The sequence below is a fragment of the Ips typographus genome, linkage group LG5 (genome assembly GCF_016097725.1).
Source record: "Ips typographus isolate SLU linkage group LG5, UJ_Ityp_2.0, whole genome shotgun sequence".
NCBI lineage: Eukaryota > Metazoa > Arthropoda > Insecta > Coleoptera > Curculionidae > Ips > Ips typographus.
Window position 1 is genome coordinate 11,303,173 of NC_138426.1, and position 18,285 is coordinate 11,321,457.

The 18,285-nt window shown below is 35.2% G+C and overlaps 3 protein-coding genes across 6 annotated transcripts; 2 read left to right on the forward strand and 1 right to left on the reverse strand.

The window, feature by feature from the left end:
- The first annotated feature begins 357 nt into the window (after positions 1 to 357).
- Positions 358 to 3,222, forward strand: LOC145729748 (uncharacterized). 3 transcript variants are annotated; one of them, XM_081980647.1, is made up of 7 exons: positions 358 to 476; positions 552 to 624; positions 669 to 1,036; positions 1,091 to 1,366; positions 1,422 to 1,703; positions 1,779 to 1,991; positions 2,955 to 3,222. In XM_081980647.1, the coding sequence occupies exons 1-7, from the start codon at positions 468 to 470 to the stop codon at positions 3,051 to 3,053; spliced, it is 1,320 nt and encodes a 439-aa protein (XP_081836773.1). In that variant the 5' UTR covers positions 358 to 467; the 3' UTR covers positions 3,054 to 3,222. The 3 variants fall into 3 exon arrangements, with proteins under 3 accessions (XP_081836773.1, XP_081836774.1, XP_081836776.1); XM_081980648.1 differs by having other exon boundaries at positions 360 to 476; positions 675 to 1,036; XM_081980650.1 differs by having other exon boundaries at positions 409 to 476; positions 543 to 624; positions 675 to 1,036.
- LOC145729754 (adenosine kinase-like) lies at positions 2,144 to 18,149 on the reverse strand. 2 transcript variants are annotated; one of them, XM_081980660.1, is made up of 4 exons: positions 18,027 to 18,149; positions 4,613 to 4,803; positions 4,398 to 4,562; positions 2,144 to 4,349 (listed from the first exon to the last, which is right to left on the reverse strand). In XM_081980660.1, exons 2-4 carry the CDS (start codon positions 4,768 to 4,770, stop codon positions 3,662 to 3,664), a joined length of 1,011 nt encoding a protein of 336 aa, XP_081836786.1. In that variant the 5' UTR covers positions 4,771 to 4,803; positions 18,027 to 18,149; the 3' UTR covers positions 2,144 to 3,661. The 2 variants fall into 2 exon arrangements, with proteins under 2 accessions (XP_081836786.1, XP_081836785.1); XM_081980659.1 differs by lacking the exon at positions 18,027 to 18,149 and adding an exon at positions 5,989 to 6,380.
- Positions 6,512 to 15,979, forward strand: mi (cyclin E-interacting protein minus). The gene is made up of 4 exons (XM_081980617.1): positions 6,512 to 8,034; positions 10,741 to 11,339; positions 12,822 to 13,114; positions 15,289 to 15,979. Exons 1-4 carry the CDS (start codon positions 6,788 to 6,790, stop codon positions 15,757 to 15,759), a joined length of 2,610 nt encoding a protein of 869 aa, XP_081836743.1. The 5' UTR covers positions 6,512 to 6,787; the 3' UTR covers positions 15,760 to 15,979.
- Positions 18,150 to 18,285: the final 136 nt, after the last annotated feature.

Genomic DNA, 18,285 nt, shown 5'->3' on the forward strand with positions numbered 1-18,285 from the left:
AATTTGATATCACAATCAGCACGTGATATCGAAAATGTTATCTGAACCGTCCCTGTCAGATTACAGGATAATTGAGTTTAGAATAGAAGGAATTATTACTATGATGAAACACTTGCTTCTAGATCAGTCCTGTAAAAGATACAGGACTGACTCACTGGATTGGTGCACTCTAAGGGATTTTTTGAAGGTTACAACCAGGAAATTAGTAAATAATTTCTGATATTGATCGCTCAGACTTGTCTGGTTTATTTCTCAAAGCAGAGGTTTTTTTTTAAATTTTGTGGAAAAATCCAGAATAATAATTAAAAAACAGCCTTATTTCCGTTTATGACGTGTCTTCTATCTATAGTATCACTTAGATAAAATAATGATACACAACAGATAAGCAGGATTAATTGCCAATAGAACAAACAAGCTGATGAGTAATTCGACTGAAGTGGACATCTAAACACAACGTTTGTTTGAAAATGAATAGGGTAAGTTGTTTTTTATATTGTGTATTTATTATATTTATTCATAAAAATTGCACTAACAAATCAAAGTTTATCTAGATGGAAAGGGAAATACCCAAAATGTTCCAACCCCAAAGAGACCAATCAATTGACAGGGACCAACACTTGACAGGTAAAAATTCACCACTAATCCTTTCAATTTCACAACACTCTTAGTTACAGACACTATCAGGGAATCCTTGAAAGACCTTGAATTGGCTAATAAAAGAATTAAAGACTTAGAGGCTTTACGAGTGAGTGAATCTGAAGACGGAGGCAACAAAGTGTATGGAACTGCGTTGAAAATAAATGAGGAGGATTACAAGGAGAGGTTGAGAGCCGCAAACGTCACAATCATACAATTGAAACGTCGATTGCAAGAGGTAGAGGAGCAGAAAAATGAACAGCTCGCAGCCAGTAAAAAGTTGATGCAGGAGAAGTTTGAGGGTTATGAAAAGGAGTTGGAGGAGTCCAATAAAACAATTAAATGGCTGGAAGATCAGGTTGTTAAGGCGAAAGGAGAGGCGGATGTTGAAGAAGTTGTGGTTAGTTGAACTTTTTAGTTAGGTAACTAAATTAATTTTATCATACACTTCAAGAATTTAAAAGAAAAACTCTTCCAATCTGAAATGGAGGTCAGTCGCAAAATAAACGAAATCACAATGTTAAAAACCCAATTGAATGAAGCATGGCAAGCATCTGAGGACGCCTCTAAACTACGATCCAAGTTACAAAATGCGTTAGCGCAGTGCAACCACATTTCTGCTGAATTGCAAGCGAAAAACCTGGAATATACGGATGTGAAAACCAAACTGACTAGTCTGGAACAGAAATTGCAAGAAACCGAACAAAAAGCACTAAACCGAGAAAAACAGGTGAAATAAAACCCTTTTAATCTTCCCGACCAACTTATATGCAGGAGTTTGATAGGTAAAACTGGAAAATCTTAAAGCAAAAGACAGAATAAACGAGTTGGAGCAGGAACTTCAACGGGCACAAAGAAATTTGGATTCAAAAGCTCAACAATTGTTGGTACAGCAGTCTGATAGTGCTGAACTAACTTATCTTCGTCAGAAATTAGTTCAGTCTCAATTAGCGCTGAATGACGCTGTACAGGCGAAGGATATCGCTGAAGCTGACTTGGCAGAAGCAAATCGTCAGTTGGAAACTCTAAAGTTGAAAGAAGATGAGTTGGTTGCAGTGAAAGCTCAGGTAATGAGATGTCTGATGGTAAAGGGGAGCCAAAAGCCAGTGGAGTGTGTATGACTGGTGGTATTTCTTATTCAGGTGGAGTCGTACAAATCCGATTTTAACGCCGAACGTAATTCGTTGCAAACAGAGAAAGACAGAGTTAAAAAAATGTCAGAAGAGTTGCAACAACTCCAGAAGAGTAATCAGATGCTTCAGGAAGAAGTGGATGTATTGAGGAGGGATATGTATAGTCCAGGATATGCACCTCAGAGCTGTGCACCCAGTGCTTATTGCATGCCACCACCTCCGGTAAGTTTTTCAGTCTGTATTGTATACTAAGGCAGTGTTTCCCAAATGTTACATTATTGCTCATAAACAATCCTTAAACTCACAGGAAAAAACGTAAATTTGGGAAACACTGTCTTAGGGAATGTGTGTATTGAAGGAAATCCTTTCGGGAAAACATTTTGAAACTTTTATTTCCCATAATTATGATGACTCGTCTGTTCGGATGAATGCTTTGCTATTTTTTCAGTTTTGGTTTAATAAAGTATTATACAAGGCGATTCAAAACATTCCATTAAATATTTACTACTAAGTCTAACATGACAAGAATTAAATAAAAAGATTCAAATTTTATAGTGACATTTAAAACGTCCGCTAGATATGACGTAGACGGTTTTCAACCAATTAGGTGCGAGGAGCCACTCTTTTTCTAGGGCCCGCTTTCATGTTGCCAGTTTGTAAACTTTTACCGATTCAAATTAATGTTGACAAATTAGAAACGATAAAACACATTCTTTATTTCTATAAACTTCTCAATACTTGCAGTTTTTAAGTTTCTAACAATACCACTAAACTAAAGAAATTATGTTAAATTGACATCAAATTACTTTTTGTCCAGTGAATTTAAAAAGTTGTCGTGTCGTGTTATAAAACGTGTTATTTGGCAACATTGCACTCTGCAGACTTAACTTTGAGGTTATAAATCAGCTGATTGGAAGATGCTGTCAACCATCAGACAGCCATAGCCAATAAAACTGCCGAAAGTCGTCTACGTCATATACGCGGCAAAACCGTCGATTTGAATTTATTTACGCATTTTCAAAGTCCTGTAAATTACCAAAAAACCTTCTTTTTTGTAAATAAACTACAAATTCCGACATTTCAGACTAAGCTTACGTTATGTGATGTGGGATGAACCCATTTGTACCTAATTATCAATCATCTTCAATTACAATCTGAAAATACAGTTTATCATTTTCTTTGTAGCCTTACCATGGATATTACACATGTCCTAAGTGTCATAATACCTTTCACAACTTCAGTCAGCGCGACGCTGAATATCATGTTTATCACTGCATGACTTAAAATGTACAGGCCAAAAAATAAGGTAATCTTATAGTCTTGTTTTAATATTAGCAATATGTACTTTAATTTTGTTTTTATATTACTTATATCGCCTTCTAGCACTTTACAAACGTAGCCAAATATCATAAAAAGTGCCACTAAATGAAATTAAAAAAAATTGTCATTATAACATTTGTTTCTGGATCATTCAACCTAACCTAACCTATGGATTTAGGTTTTACATCCTCTCTGAATCCTTCTAATTGTTATGTTCGGCTGTACCAACACACACTGGAAAAGCAAGCCCTCAAACTTGCCATTAAATCAAAAATTGTAATAGCGCCGTATTCCTTATTATTTTTATTGCTCCACCATTTTCTCTATCTCTATAATTGTTTTGGAATCATCGGATGAGTAAAAAGTACATGAATATAGGGGCACCTGACTGGGCAAAAGTCACCAACGTCTCTCAACCAATGATTGAGAAGACACAAAATTTACATTTATTACAATTTAGAGTACTAAACTAAGTTAAATTTCTGTCTAAAACTGACATTTTTGCCAGAAAAAAATGCTCAATTAAACATGTTTTAACTTATAGAGAGATCAGATAACACATTATTGACAATTCAAGAAAGTAAATCAATTTGAGGATCATATTTTGGAAGAGTACAACCGCGTTCTTTAATAATGCTAGCAGCTGCATAACATGCGACACTCAAACATTTCCTCAAATCCATAGACAAAACCAATCCAGCTAGAAATCCTCCTATAAAAGCATCACCAGCTGCTGTAGTATCGCTTATTTGAGTTGCATCTATAAGAGGAGGTGTAATTTCAAACACTTCTTCCAGGGAATAACACTTTACGGGTCTTGGACCGTCGGTAATCACCAGCGTTTTCCCTTTAGTCTTAGCCAAATTAACTGCCAAGTCTTCTGTAGTTTCATAGTTTAAAAGTTTCGCTAACGCATTATATTCAGCACGATTTCCAAATATTAGGTTAGCACTGAGCACTAGGTGCTTAACTGGTTCAGGCACTACGCTGAATACATAATCGCCGCACAAGTTGAATACTAAAGTTTTGTCTTGACATAGTTCAACAATGTGTGATGCGGCTTCAAAACGATTGGTAAGGAAGTAAGCTTCGATGAAGATAATGTCATTGGTGCTGAAAAGTGTCGAGAAGTCTGGTTGGGTAAGCAGTGAGAGTAGATTAAGTACTTCAGCAGCACCGATATGAGCCACTAAAGATCTGTTAAGACCGCTTACCAGAGCTACGGTTTTTCCTGTTGGTAAGTCTTTTTGGGTTATGTAACTGAAAGAAACTTTACATTATACCGGAAAGTAGTTAAATCCTTCTTACCTAGTCCGGACACCTTCTGATCTAAGACTTTTCCTTAAATAATCCGCCTCTGGATCGTTACCAACAGATCCAAAAATAGTAGCTTGACTTTGTCGTCTCAAAATCCATTGCATGACTCTCAACGTGTTCTGAGAACACCCTCCAGGAGATATAAACTGCTCTAAACTTTTAAATCAGGTAAAACGAAATTTTTGACCTAAAATGGCGCGTCTCACCCCTTAATATCCTGCGTTAATGACATCATTTCTGATCTACTGATCTCTTTCTGACCGTCTGCTTTAAGACTGTACTTGTCTAGTAATTGTGGAACGTGTTTTTCTGAGATGATTGTGACGTCGTACAGGGGATTTCCGAAAGCAGTGATCGACTTCATTACCGTTGGTTTTTTTACACTTTTGATGATCAACTGCGTTAAAAAGCCAGTGTAAAATATGACATTATGTAGAGGTAATTTTTGGGTTATTTTTCTAATTAAAAGAGTGTTTTGTCAAGTGGTTACTATGAAATTGAGTGATGAAATGAGATTTAAATTGGATTAATCGGACTAGAAATTTATTTAGAGAGAAAATTCTAAAGAGAATTTAAGAAATTTTAGGAGAATTTATCAAAATGAGGAAGAAAAGACTGATAAATGTCCTGACGTTCAGAAACACTTTTATACTTTTCTTGCGTCACGTGACAGCTATCATAACTGTCAAAACCTGGTCACCAGTGACCTCTGAAACTATAAAATTACAAATAGTTGCTTATTTGAGGAATTACATTATGAAGAGTTTAAAAATTTTGTACTTTTGATTAACAACGGAATTTCCCCAAAAAATAGAGGATTTTTTTCTTGGTATATTCTTTAGGGATATTTTTTCTGGGGGATTGAACCCCTTTTGGGACAGTTTATGAGGAACGCACTTCAAAATCTTTGGGAGTACACTAAAGTTTTGTATTTAAGTGTGACGTGCACAACAGTGTTCTAGGCCGGTTTTCTCAGTTATTAGTGCGTTTTCATAAAAACTCTAAAAAAAGTAGAAGTTTTGGGCCCCATTTTGACGTTTGAACGAACCTCCTAGCGGTCATAGGGACCAAGTTAGGAGCTGTCAAATTATGACATTTTCATTAAAACTGGTTTACTTGCACTGCTCTATTTCCGATCAAATAATTCGGTTATTTGTAATTTTTTAAAGGATATTGTGTTGAGATAAAAGAAAGCTGAAATTGTGGGCTATATTTTGACGTTTGAACTGCTTCAAGCTGTCATAATAACTAAATTAGCATGTGTCAAATAAAGACAGCTGTTATCTTTAAAGAAACAAAAGAAAAATAGCAGTTTGAGAGACACAGATAGAAACTCTGATGAAATGTATCAAAATCCAAGAATAACAAGTTGTTGGGGATTTTTTTTATTTTGACTGTGGAAATATAGAGTCGAGAGATCTGGCAACAGTGGCAACCCTGCCTGTCCCATGTCCCATAGTCTATATCTTTTTTCTTTACTCAACTCATATTGCCTGTTTCTCTGGGTTAATGTTAAATTTGTAGTTACAGTTATTTATTAAGAATATTGTAATATAAAACAAAAAATAAGGAATAACCTTACCGCGGTATCTTTTTTCTTCACCTTTGGCGTTTATAATGTTTTTACTCAGCCATTTATTGTCTGGCAACTACTACTCCTAACTGCTTCTAGCCAGAATATTCAGAGATAACCAAAACAGTAGGAACGTGGATATTAAAGCCTGTTATTTGAATAGACTCTTCCATTGAAATGATATCAAGATCAAGGGCAAAAAGAAAACAAATAATATCAGTTAGGTTAGGTTAGGAATTATTGTGACGCAATGCATTTATTACACATGTATTGATTTATCCAAGCTCAATTTAACGGGATATTGATGTACGAAGCATAGAAAACGAAAATATAAGAAAACGCGGTATAATTAATAAAATAAATAAGTTATTAGTGAGTCAAAACGTAATTAATTAAATAAGACATCTACTACTATAGAGGGCGCTGTGAGAAAACAATCACATACAACGAACGGCAGCTGTTATTGACAAATGACAGTGACAAACGACAGATTAGTTTTGACTTTTGAAAAGTTTACACGAATTCAATTTTTTTTGTACGTTTCGTTCATTGACTTTTGACAAGAAACCCCCAAGTTTGGCTTTGCATTTTGGCGATTTATCAAATCAAAGCCCAATCCAAATTAAAATTCAGCTGCCTAAATTGAATAATGAAATCTTGTCCTGTATATAAACAGGATAGTGTGGTGGTGTGTTAACTTTACAACAGTACATTAAGCTAACAGCTAAAAGTGTTTACGCGTGTCTAGTGGCGGCAAAACAAAGTGCTCACCTTTCATGTGTTCATACCATTATTCATTTTGTGTAGTATGGAACTGGAGTTTAGGAAACATTTCAGGGATGCCACCAGTTTGCTGCTAATGATGGATCATGATAGCGGTTATGTGGAGGGAGTTGAAACTACCTCATCGTCCAGTAACGAGTCTTCTAAAGAAGTGACTATGAATCCGTGTTCTGCTGTGCCCCAGAACATTTATTTGAGTGAGGATGCTCTGCTTGAAAAACCTGATATTAGCTTTGACTGGACTGTGAACTTGCCTTATGATATCAACCCTGAAGATCATGAGGAAAGCAGGAGGCTATTTTTCTCACCTGAGGTTATTGAGGGATCAGAGCCTAGCCAAGAGGTTGTTTACAGCGGATTGGAAAATGACAGTGAGTCTGAAAGTTCTGCAGAAATACCTCATGAAACTACAATTAAGGTAAATCCAAGTTTTTTCACAAGTGAGGAAACTGAGGATAAAGACGTTCTTACTATTAGTGCTTCGGAAAGGGATTTATCACTTGAAATTGAAGAACCCAGTTCAGTGTGCTTTTATAATGATCGTTTCTTAAAATGCCTTGAAACCACTCAAACTCAAACTAAAGAGGGTGTTACCAACAGTTTTGATGGTAAATTACCCACTGTGCAACCCAATTCATCTAAATGTCACACTCCTTTAAAGAAGCCACAAAATAATGTCACTCAGAATGAACATTCACCTAACTTACCATCAACATCACAGCAAGAACCAAAAACAAAGAAAAAGCTTACTCTAGTATTTTCCAAAAAGAAAGACACTTATTCAGTAAAGCGGAAGTATCCAAGCCTCACCCCTGAAAAGCAATTACCTAAAATGAATTGCTCCATCAGTCCTGACATATTTGATGATGAAATCATCCCAACCACTAGTCAATCAACTTACTTTGAGCCCCAAAAGCTGGAAAGTGCACCAGTCCTGCCAATCACTCAGCAAAAAGGTGAAAAACTTAGTGATAAACTTGATCAAAAACTTTTAAAAAGAATCACCAAAAGTGTTACCGGTGTTCTGCCCCCACCAAGTCTTACAGTGGTGCACATGTCTGCTGATGACATATTAGGCAAATTGGAGCTGAACAAAAGTTACTGGTTTTGGAACAGCACCGAAGAAAATGGAGAGAAGAGTGAAAACAACTCTCTTAATTCCAGTAAAGATAGTGGGAGTGGTTTCAGTAAATCACTTTTATTAACTGGACCAGTGGATGATGCTTTGAAAGCTTGGCCTGATGTTGCAGATGTTCGCACCCATGGTTTACAGTAAGTATTTCCTAATTGTTATTGCAAAAATGTTAGTAAAGGTTTTACATGAAAATTGAAGTTTCTAGAGAGAGAATACTGTATTTTTTCGTCTTATTGGATAGGAAATTTAATGAGGATTCTAAAAATGTGCTTAAAACAGTCATTTTCGTACTCCAAATGGGTTTTACAAGCAATTTTTCCCTGACTGTTCTTTCAAACTGTGTTTTTGGCAGTTTATACTTTGACACCTTTTTTTCCCGGAATGTACCAAATTATGTAGTGTTTTTTCAGGTTATTGGATAGAAAATTTAATGAGGATTCCAAAAATGTGCTTAAAACAGTCATTTACTCACTCCAAGTGGGTTTTACAAGCAATTTTGTCCATGGCTGTTCTTTCAAACTGTGTTTCTGGCAGTTTATACTTTGATCCCACTTTTCTCCCTGACTATCGGATTTTGTAGTGGTTTTTTATGTGATTAGATAGGAAATTTAATGAGGATTCCAAAAATGTACTTAAAACATTTATTTACTCACTCCAAGTGGGTTTCACAAGCAATTTTGTCCATGACTGTTCTTTCAAACTGTGTTTCTGGCAGTTTATACTTTGACCACTTTTCTCCCTGACTACCTGATTTTGTAGTGGTTTTTTTATGTCATTAGATAGGAAATTTAATGAGGATTCCAAAAATGTGCTTAAAACAGTCATTTACTCACTCCAAGTGGGTTTTACAAGCAATTTTGTCCCTGACTGTTCTTTCAAACTGTGTTTCTGACAGTTTATACTTTGAACCCACTTTTCTCCCTGACTACCTGATTTTATAGTGGTTTTTTATGTCATTAGATGGAAAATTTAATGAGGGATTCCAAAAATGTGCTTAAAACAGTCATTTACTCACTCCAAGTGGGTTTTACAAGTGATTTTGTCCCTGACTGTTCTTTCAAACTGTGTTTCTGGCAGTTTATACTTTGACACCTTTTTTTCCCTAAATGTACCAAATTTTGTAGTGTTTTTTCAGTTTATTGGATAGAAAATTTAATGAGGATTCTAAAAATGTGCTTAAACAGTCATTTTCTTACTCCAAATGGGTTTTACAGGCAATTTTTCCCTGACTGTTCTTTCAAACTGTGTTTCTGGTAGTTTATACTTTGACACCTTTTTTTCCCTGAATGTACCAAATTTTGTAGTGTTTTTTCAGGTTACTGGATAGGAAATTTAATGAGGATTCCAAAATGTGCTTAAAACAGTCATTTACTAACTCCAAGTGGGTTTTACAAGCAATTTTGTCCCTGACTGTTCTTTCAAACTGTGTTTCTGGCAGTTTATACTTTGACCCCACTTTTCTCCCTGACTACCTGATTTTGTAGTGGTTTTTATGTCATTAGATAGAAAATTTAATGAGGATTCTAAAAATGTGTTTAAAAACATGATTTGGTTACTCCAAGTAGGTTTTACAGGTGATTTTGTCCCTGACTGTCCTTTATTTAAACCCTATTTAATGTTCAGATCACAAAGGACGGTTATTACTTCCAGTACATAGGGTGTGCAACAAAAGTAGGGTGTTTTATCAGACTGACGTCCGCCGCAGATGTGGACGAAACGTCAGGAAGAAATTCCATTGGACCACGGCTTATAAGCCTGGATAATTTTCATATTTCAGCAAAAGTATGGTGGTTCACTATTTTTGTCACCCTGTACGCAATTTTTAAGATAGAATTCTTTACTCTACACCACTGGAAAGAGGAGCTCAAAACGGTTCTTTTAAGTGGTTAAACCATCTTGAACTCCCAAAAATAACCAATTTACAAGGTGTTCAAATTTCAAATCCACAACTTCAACTGATTCTAACGTTTCTTGCACCAAACCAGTTTCTGCTATATAACTCAGAAACGGTGAAAGTTACGAAAAATTTTAAAGAGACCTAAAATGTTCCTAAAGAACTGCTAAGCTCATCCCTGGGGGTTTCACAGGCCGTCAGTGCCGGTACTATACAGGGTGTGCATGAAAAAGTGTAGTGATTCAGATTTATCACTTGAATGAAATTAATGACAGCCATCACAGGAAAATGATATCTTTTAAGCAAATTTCAATTACTTGCACCATCAAACTTCAAGCCCCTGACAGTTTGACAATCAGCTGTTCCAGTAAGTAAATTGAAACCTGCTGCGTTGCCAAGTGTGTAAAAATTAAGTGGTTTTCTGTAATCAACCATTTATTTTAGGTACACGTCTTAAACAAAGTTTTATACTGGTTTACATATTTTGTTACTCTTAGGATAGTTTTTTATATTTTTGGTCAAAAATTGTTTTTTTTTTTCTTAATACTGGGCGTAATTTGAATGGGGATTTGCAGCAACTGAGATTTGGCAACTGCCTCTATAAAGACCTCCATCTCTGGTTTAAATTCTAGATAGAATGTGTAGAAGAGAGAGACATAGTAGTAAATAGGATAAAAGTAATGGAGCATTAGTCGTTGTTTGATGAGAGACACAGTTGATAATTGGTTTCAAATGTTTGTCTCACACACTCTCAAGCTACTCAGAAGGTTACACATATCTGACAACATTGCATAAGTGTATTTGTTTAGTGATGTAACTTATAAAACTCTGTGATCTTTATAGTTTTTGCTAAAGTATTTTGTTTGGTAACTGGTCCTCTTAATAAACTGTTTCTAACAGTTATTTTTAGTTTAAAAAATGTAACTGTTGTCATCTCTTATAATTTCAGCTACAACTGCGGTAAAACTTCAGAAGAAATAGTGGACTTGTGCGACAAATATCAGAAACGTTGCGTGAGCGCTGAAACGCAGTCAACTTGCACCATCTTCGAATCGCACTTGGCCAACAGTCCCTCAAAACGCAAAAACCTAAAACCGCGCTGGGGTGGCAAATCGCCAGGACGACGACTGAGCCATTTGGCACGTAGACGAATCACGTTCTCCAGCTCTAATTTGCAAGGTAACAGTTCCTCGATCGTGGGATCGCGGGCGCGACAAATCCTAGTCGACGCCAAGAAAATCGAGTTACTAAATCGGCGTCGAAGCCCGAAGAAAAGTCCGAGGAAAACTCCAAGAAAAACGCCCAGTACTAGTCCCAAACTGAAAACGAGAACTCCGTCCAGTTCGGCGAAAAAGAAGCTCGCTATGAGGTTTAGGAAGTTGACGGGCGAAATTGAGAAGTCGGTTACTAATTCAGCTGAGGTGGCTTCGTCGGTGTCCAGGACGTTGTTTAAAAGTCCAGTAAAAGCGGCTAAAAGTGAATCCAGGTTGACCAAAAGGACCTTGTTTCAAAGCCCCAGTCGTGATAACTATTCTAGTCTATTAAACTGTAAGTATTTTTTATGACTGTTTAATAATATGCTTATTACTCACCAATTTTGAATAGATAATAACATCCATTACTCACTGATTCAGTCAAAGTAAAATGGTCTAACATAACAGTTAATAGAAACATAAATGTTTGAACGTTTGCTTCTTCATTTATAATATTCCTGTGGCAAGTCCATGGTGTTATTCCTAAACCTTGATTTTCTATTACATTATTACGTCATATTTTGTTCTGTTCTAAAACTGCCCAAATTCAATCCCATAGAGGTACAAAACAACGAAACATACTTGAAAAGTAACAAAATTACTGTAAATTTGGTTGCATGCATTTTATACCTTTATCAGAGCATTTTTGGCATTTGTAACATTTGGTTGTTTGTTTCTGACTTAATTTTAGTTTATTTTTAAACATGAACCGTCGAAATCCTCTCCATAAAGCTGTAGAACCATAAAACACTCTTAAAATCAAGCAAAATCAGCAGTTTTATGAATGGAGCATAGCTTTACGAGTGGAATTTTGACAGTTATGACATTGGGCCGTGAGTTATTGGCGTTTCAAGATCGCAGCGCCATTTGAACTAAAATCAGGCAACCCGTTAACCTAACATTAAAAATAACGTGACACTGTCATTTCATATTTATGAAACTGTGCTAAATTTCTAACCAAAATATGCCAAAATCAACGTAAACAAACGGAGAAATGACAGCTGGACTGCCCGAAACTATTTTCATAACTGATCACCAGAGGGAGTATCTCTTATCTTGAAACGCCAATAGTGCTGTTTTAAACCTGAAAACTGTCAAATACAATCCCATGGAGGGACAAAACAAGGAAACTTACTTGATAAGTATCAGTATTACTCAGTTTACATTAATTTTTGCTGTCAAATTGTCCGGGACCAAACCGACCAATAGAGAGTTCGCGGGACTGATATGTTATGAATTTGCGGTAATGTAACGTTTTTGACTGTTCTTTAAGTTCTTTTCCAAGTTTTAACGTACGTAAAAACAGAACACAACCAAAAATCATTTTACACAAAATGTATGTGGATTAGAACCCCGAACGGGCATAAGAGTATAATGTTTTGTGATGGGAAATGGCAAAACAGATGTTTTTTGACGAACTTGATGTCACAGTTGTCAAATATCGTACGATAAAAAGCCCCGTTAAAACTGTCAGATAGGGTTACGGTATTTTCTGAAATGCAGTACCGAGAACTATCTAATAGGTGTTGGCCACAGTCGTAGAAAAAGTATAGTATTCTACATGCATGTAATAGCTATTACTCACTGATTAACGACAAGCTTTATGTTCGTGAGTAATAGCTATCATTACATGCTCCTTGAATAATATACTATTGTCTTCTATTAGTGATGGAATATTGTTTTATATTAATATTTTGTTATTTTCACAAAAGTGTGCTTCTTGATTGCACCACTTATTACAAACAGGACAACAAATATTGACTTTTCTACTTTTCAGCCTCAAATCTTCAGAGGTCTGGAGAAAAATCTCAGCTTCGAAGAGCGTTGTTTACGTCACCGTCCAAAGGCAAAAAGTCCCCCATGAAACATGGACTGTGGCTGGGTTACGAGAAAAAGAGGAAGCGAAGCGAATCGGACGATGTGCCGCAAACGTCCAAATTCGCTCGAAGCATGTCGATGGACGTGAAACCTGTGACGGCCACCGTGAACAAAAGTGTGATTCGTACTCAGAGCGAGATGAACATATCCTTGAATAAAAGTCAAAGTGAACTCAGCGAGCAACATAAAAAGGTAAGTTTTAGCAGAAAGTTTTTGTGCTTCGTTTTATAGTTTAAAACTGAACATCCAAGACTTGTGAAAGTCCAAATTTGTACTGAATAGTCTAAAAACTTTTTTACTACTAGGAATGGTCTTATGATTCGCTTTCTCAGACTGCCATCCTGGTTGAGTGTCTGAAACTGGCATTCAAGGACTAAAAAAAGTCCGGAAATCAAGACAAAGATTGTATTGTGCATGAAACTCATTTTTTACTACTAAAAATAATATAAAAGTTGACTTTTAATGCTAGAACTGACTTTACTAGGACTAAAGAGTCCAAAAGTATATTTTCAAGACTTTAATTGGTGTACAACTCAATTTTCTGGACTGGACAACAAGTCTAGAAGTAAATTAAATTTTTGGACTATTTTATTTCTAAAAATTAGTTCTCAAGACTATTATTGTAGCATTTGGTACCAAAATTTTTTACTTTTATTACTGAAGAAACTTGACTTTTGGAAATAGTCTTAAACTCGATTTTTCAGTCTTAAAAAGCACTAAAAACAGTCTGAATTTCTTAGAGATGCTACAATTTATTGCACCTATGAGTGTAGAAGTCAATTTAATAGTGAAGACGCTTGAAATAACATTTTCAAGACTATGGTCAGTGGACAAACTGGCTTTTAGGCCTGATAAGTCAAAAACTTTGTAAAGATAGTCTTGAAACTCGATTTGAGGCACTGAAAACAGCCTTAAAACACTAAAAACAGTCTAGTTTATTAAGAAATACCCGAATTTTTATCACTGAGGTGTCTAGAAGTCGATTTAATAGTGACAAAGCTTGGAATGCCATTTTAAGTCTATGAAGAATGTAAAAGTTGTTTTTTAAGTTTGCTATGTCAATAACTTGGTGAAGATAGTCTTGAAACTCGATTTTCCAAGCTAAAAGCAGTTTTGAAGCACTAAAAATAGTCCAGAATTCGAAGAAAATGAAAAGCAAAGTAAAAAGCACGAAAAGTTCGTTTTCAAGACAATTTTCATGAATCTAATGTCAATGTCCTGCATCTAAGACTATTTTCAAGACTAAAATATTGAAATTTGTCTTCAAATTATGAAAACTTACTTCAAATGCAAATTTTAAGCTTCTGTCACTTTTCATGAGTTCAGTTACATTTTGGGGTTCAAGTCAATTTTTAAGGTTTAAATGTATGAATTTGTTGTAACAAATTCTTGAAAAAGTAGTTTTTATGTCTACAAGTCAATTTTTAGTATCAAAGTCTCTCGATTTGCATGAAAACTGGTTACAAACACAATTTTTAAGCTTCTGAAATTTGTATCTTTTCTAATTCAATTTTCAAAACTTAAGTCTTTTAGTTTGTCTGGAAACTATGAAAACTGGCTACAATAATATTTTTTAAACTTCTTAAGTGAATTTTCCGTTTCCAAGACAATTTTTAAGTTGGGTTGGGTTAGTTTTGGGTCTTTGACCGTAATAAAGTGCTTGTTCCAAATTTGATCAATATTGCTCCAACGGTCTGACAGTTATGACAAAAAAATCGATTTTTTAAACAGAAATTTGAAGGACTGTATTTTCCTTAGGAAGCACTTTTCAGGAAAATGACATAATGAATGTCAACTTATTTTTTAATTGGCTATGGATTGGTGAATTATTGACGGTTTTATTTGCGTGTAGGACCAGTTATAACCGCAACTCACGTGATCTAAATACTGCATGCTATTTTAGGATCAATGTTGATGAAAATGTCTGACAAACACCTTAATTTTGTATCTGAATTAAGCGCCTTAAATAGTTAATAACCAGAACACCACAATTCCGATTAACCGATTATCACTAACAGATTTCACTTTAGAGGCAATGTAACAGAAAAACATAAACAATTATTTATGGTTATGGCTTGTTGAATGTTGGATGAGTTGAAATGTTAAAGGGTCTAATGTCAAATTGAAAGCCAACGTCATCTTATGGCATAGTTGCCGGTTTGTGTCATATTTAATTTGCTCTAAGCACGCCCACGTCGAAGTGGACATAGCCAATCAGGATATTAACAAATTTAGATATTAAATCGAGTTTCTAAGTTACCTAGTTAATTATATTGTCTTAATAGCATCAGTTATGGGGGAAGGTTTGTGTGTAGGAAATTATTACATTTTGTAACTTAAGTTGACTGACATTATTCATTTTACAGAAATTATTGTGGGCTGTCAGTGGCGCTCTACAGAGCAAAAACATCACCAGTACGCATCCGCAATGGAAAGTGTTCGCCTCAGTGTTGGCGCGCGTGACAAAACGTTTTTTCACCAGTCAAATGACTGCAATGGGCGGGGCGCGGTCTGACGTGGGCACTACCGAACGGATGCATCGCATAGCGCGTTATCATGTCATCAGCGTCATTAAGGGCAAATCGGTGGACGAAATCGTGGCCGAATATTTGAAAAATCGCGCTTCCAAAGTGCCGCAACGTCCTCAGGGTTACGTGCCGCCCGAAACGAAAACGAAAGCTCCCTCTGGAGGGAAAGAGAACGTGTTTCAGGATCGCGTTAATACGATCGAGAGTTGGGAGAAAAGACGGATGGAACAACAAGGCAGTAAACCGGTTCTAAGTGATAACAGGATCGAACGTATTAGGAAAGTTATTCGTTTCGGGGACGACTTTTAGTGTCGATTAGGTAAGACATTGTGTTTATGGTGAACATAAAACAAATACACGGGAAGTAGTTTGAAATATACAGAAGTGTTTGTTTTATACTAATAATTGTAATAACTTGATCTGTCATTTTAATTTTATTATTTTAAACCATTTGTCATACCCAATGGTCTGAAGAGTTAGTTTTGTATTTTATAAATGTCTTGTTGAATAAAACTGTGCTTCACAGAAATGTCTATTTTTATCATTCTTTTTTAAGTTTGATGTGCGAACAAGGACAATAAAAAACGTGGTTTTTTGCGTATTTAAAACAAAAACTTGATTATTTCTTGATAGGACAAGTAGACAGAAACTTGACAATTGTCATGTGACATTACGCAAATCACGTCTTCTATGCCAAAAAGATAATCCTAGTTTGCTATTCAGGATCATTCAATCAAATTCGACCCTCACCATTGGGATCTGTCTCTGGGGTGTTTATTCTCTTTTAACCACCTTGTAGGTTAGGTAAACTCAGTGAATTAAAATAAAGACAAATTGAATCCTGAATTACAGTTGTCACTTCAACAATCTGTAACTCGGTTATTTTGACAGGTACAAGGTGATTTAATATATCAATTTGTAGCCCTTCAAATCCCCTTTTGACTACCCTGTATAGTTTTTCAGCGCACTAGTCAAATAACTCGGTAAAAGACAAATTGAAACCTATATTACGCAGTTGTCACTTTAACACTCTATACCTCAGTTAATTTGACAGTTACAGGGTGCATCAATATATCAATTTGTATCCCTTGAAATCCTTTTTAAAGCGCAAATGTCAAATGAGTTACTAATTTAAGAATAAAAACAAATTGAACTAAATTGTATCTTGAATTAGACAGTTGTCACTTTAACACTCTATAACTTGGTTCTTTGACAGTTACAGGATGATTCATTATATCAATTTTTATCCTTTGAAATCCTCTTTCAACCACCCTGCAGTTTTCTAAAGCGCAAATGTCAAATGAGTTAGTAAATTAAGAATAAAGACAAATTGATTTCTGAGTTAAACAGTTGTCACTATAACACTATAATTCGGTTATTTTGGCAGGTACAGTGTGATTCAATATATCAATTTGTAGCCCTTGAAATCCTCTTTCAACCACCCTGCAGTTTTCTAAAGCGCAAATGTCAAATGAGTTAGTAAATTAAAAATAAAGACAAATTGAATCCTATGACACTCGTCACTTTGACAGTCTATAATTCGGTTATTTTGGCAGGTACAGTGTGATTCAATATATCAATTTGTAGCCTTTGAAATCCACTTTTAACCGCCCTGGATTGTTTTGCATAATAAAAACCTAGATTAGACTTGGCTGTCAAAAGAACTTGTACAAAACTTTAAGGAATGAATTAATTATTGCATACTGATATTTATACAAACTTTTTTGCTTAAAATTGATTAATGATGTACCTCTGAAAATGAGTACAAGTAGGTACTTTACGAAACACTCTGGTAGCAGACTGAAACTGTAGGCTTATATTTGTATGTGGAAAACCTGGTTAAAAGCCTGCTACAAAAACTTAGGACACTCTATACACAAAGGGGAAAATGTGATACCTGTGGCCTCAGTAAACAGTTTCTTAATTTTGGTGCATTTTTGGTTGTTAGGGGTGAGAAAGTGAGAATCAAGATAGTACCAAAACTCTTCTGAAAATTTTGTCACACCTGATATTAACAATTCACAAAGATTTATTGAAGTAGACAAAAATCAAAGTAATAACAAGCGGATACTAGAATAAAACGACCAAAAATTGATAAAGGATTGTCAATCAATCAATGAATTGAAGCAAGTACCATTCCCCAATCAAATAATTATTTGTTTCTAAATAATTGTGTTAAAGACACGCTTAAGTGAAAAAAGCCCAATAAAATAGCCAAGCTGAGAATGTCAAATCAATCAATCAATTGAAATTTTAAGTAAATTTTTATTATTTGATTATCGAACAAACATTAATAATCATCTTAGACATTCCAACACTTAAGCTTTGGCTTAAAGTTTAAGGATGCAAGTTAACTGCAAACGGTTAACTTTTGATTATAAATTATTAACAAAATTTTATCAGGTAATAGGAAAAACGCAAAACTTATTTAGCATATTGCTTCATCTCACTCTAAAAATTGAGAATTAACGTCAGTAAATAACTGGTCGATTGCTTTAAGCAGTTCATTAAAATCAATATTGCTGCAAGAAATTTTTTTTGAAAAAAAACAAAAAATAAGCAAACATAATACTTACGATGGATCGGTTGTCTTTAGTATGTTTAGTTCCTGTAACTTTAACAGAACGGCGCCTATGTCTTTTTTGGATAGAGGCATTAAATCTGTTGACAAACTCTTCTTGTGATGAATTCCGTAAACTGTTGTTCTGTAAACAAATTTGGTTCCTGCCTATAAACTACTAAAATTTGTGTGGTAAAAACAATACCTTAATCTCATCAACAATCGGACATCTTCGATTACAGGATTAGAGACACAGGCTAAGCAGATGAAACTAT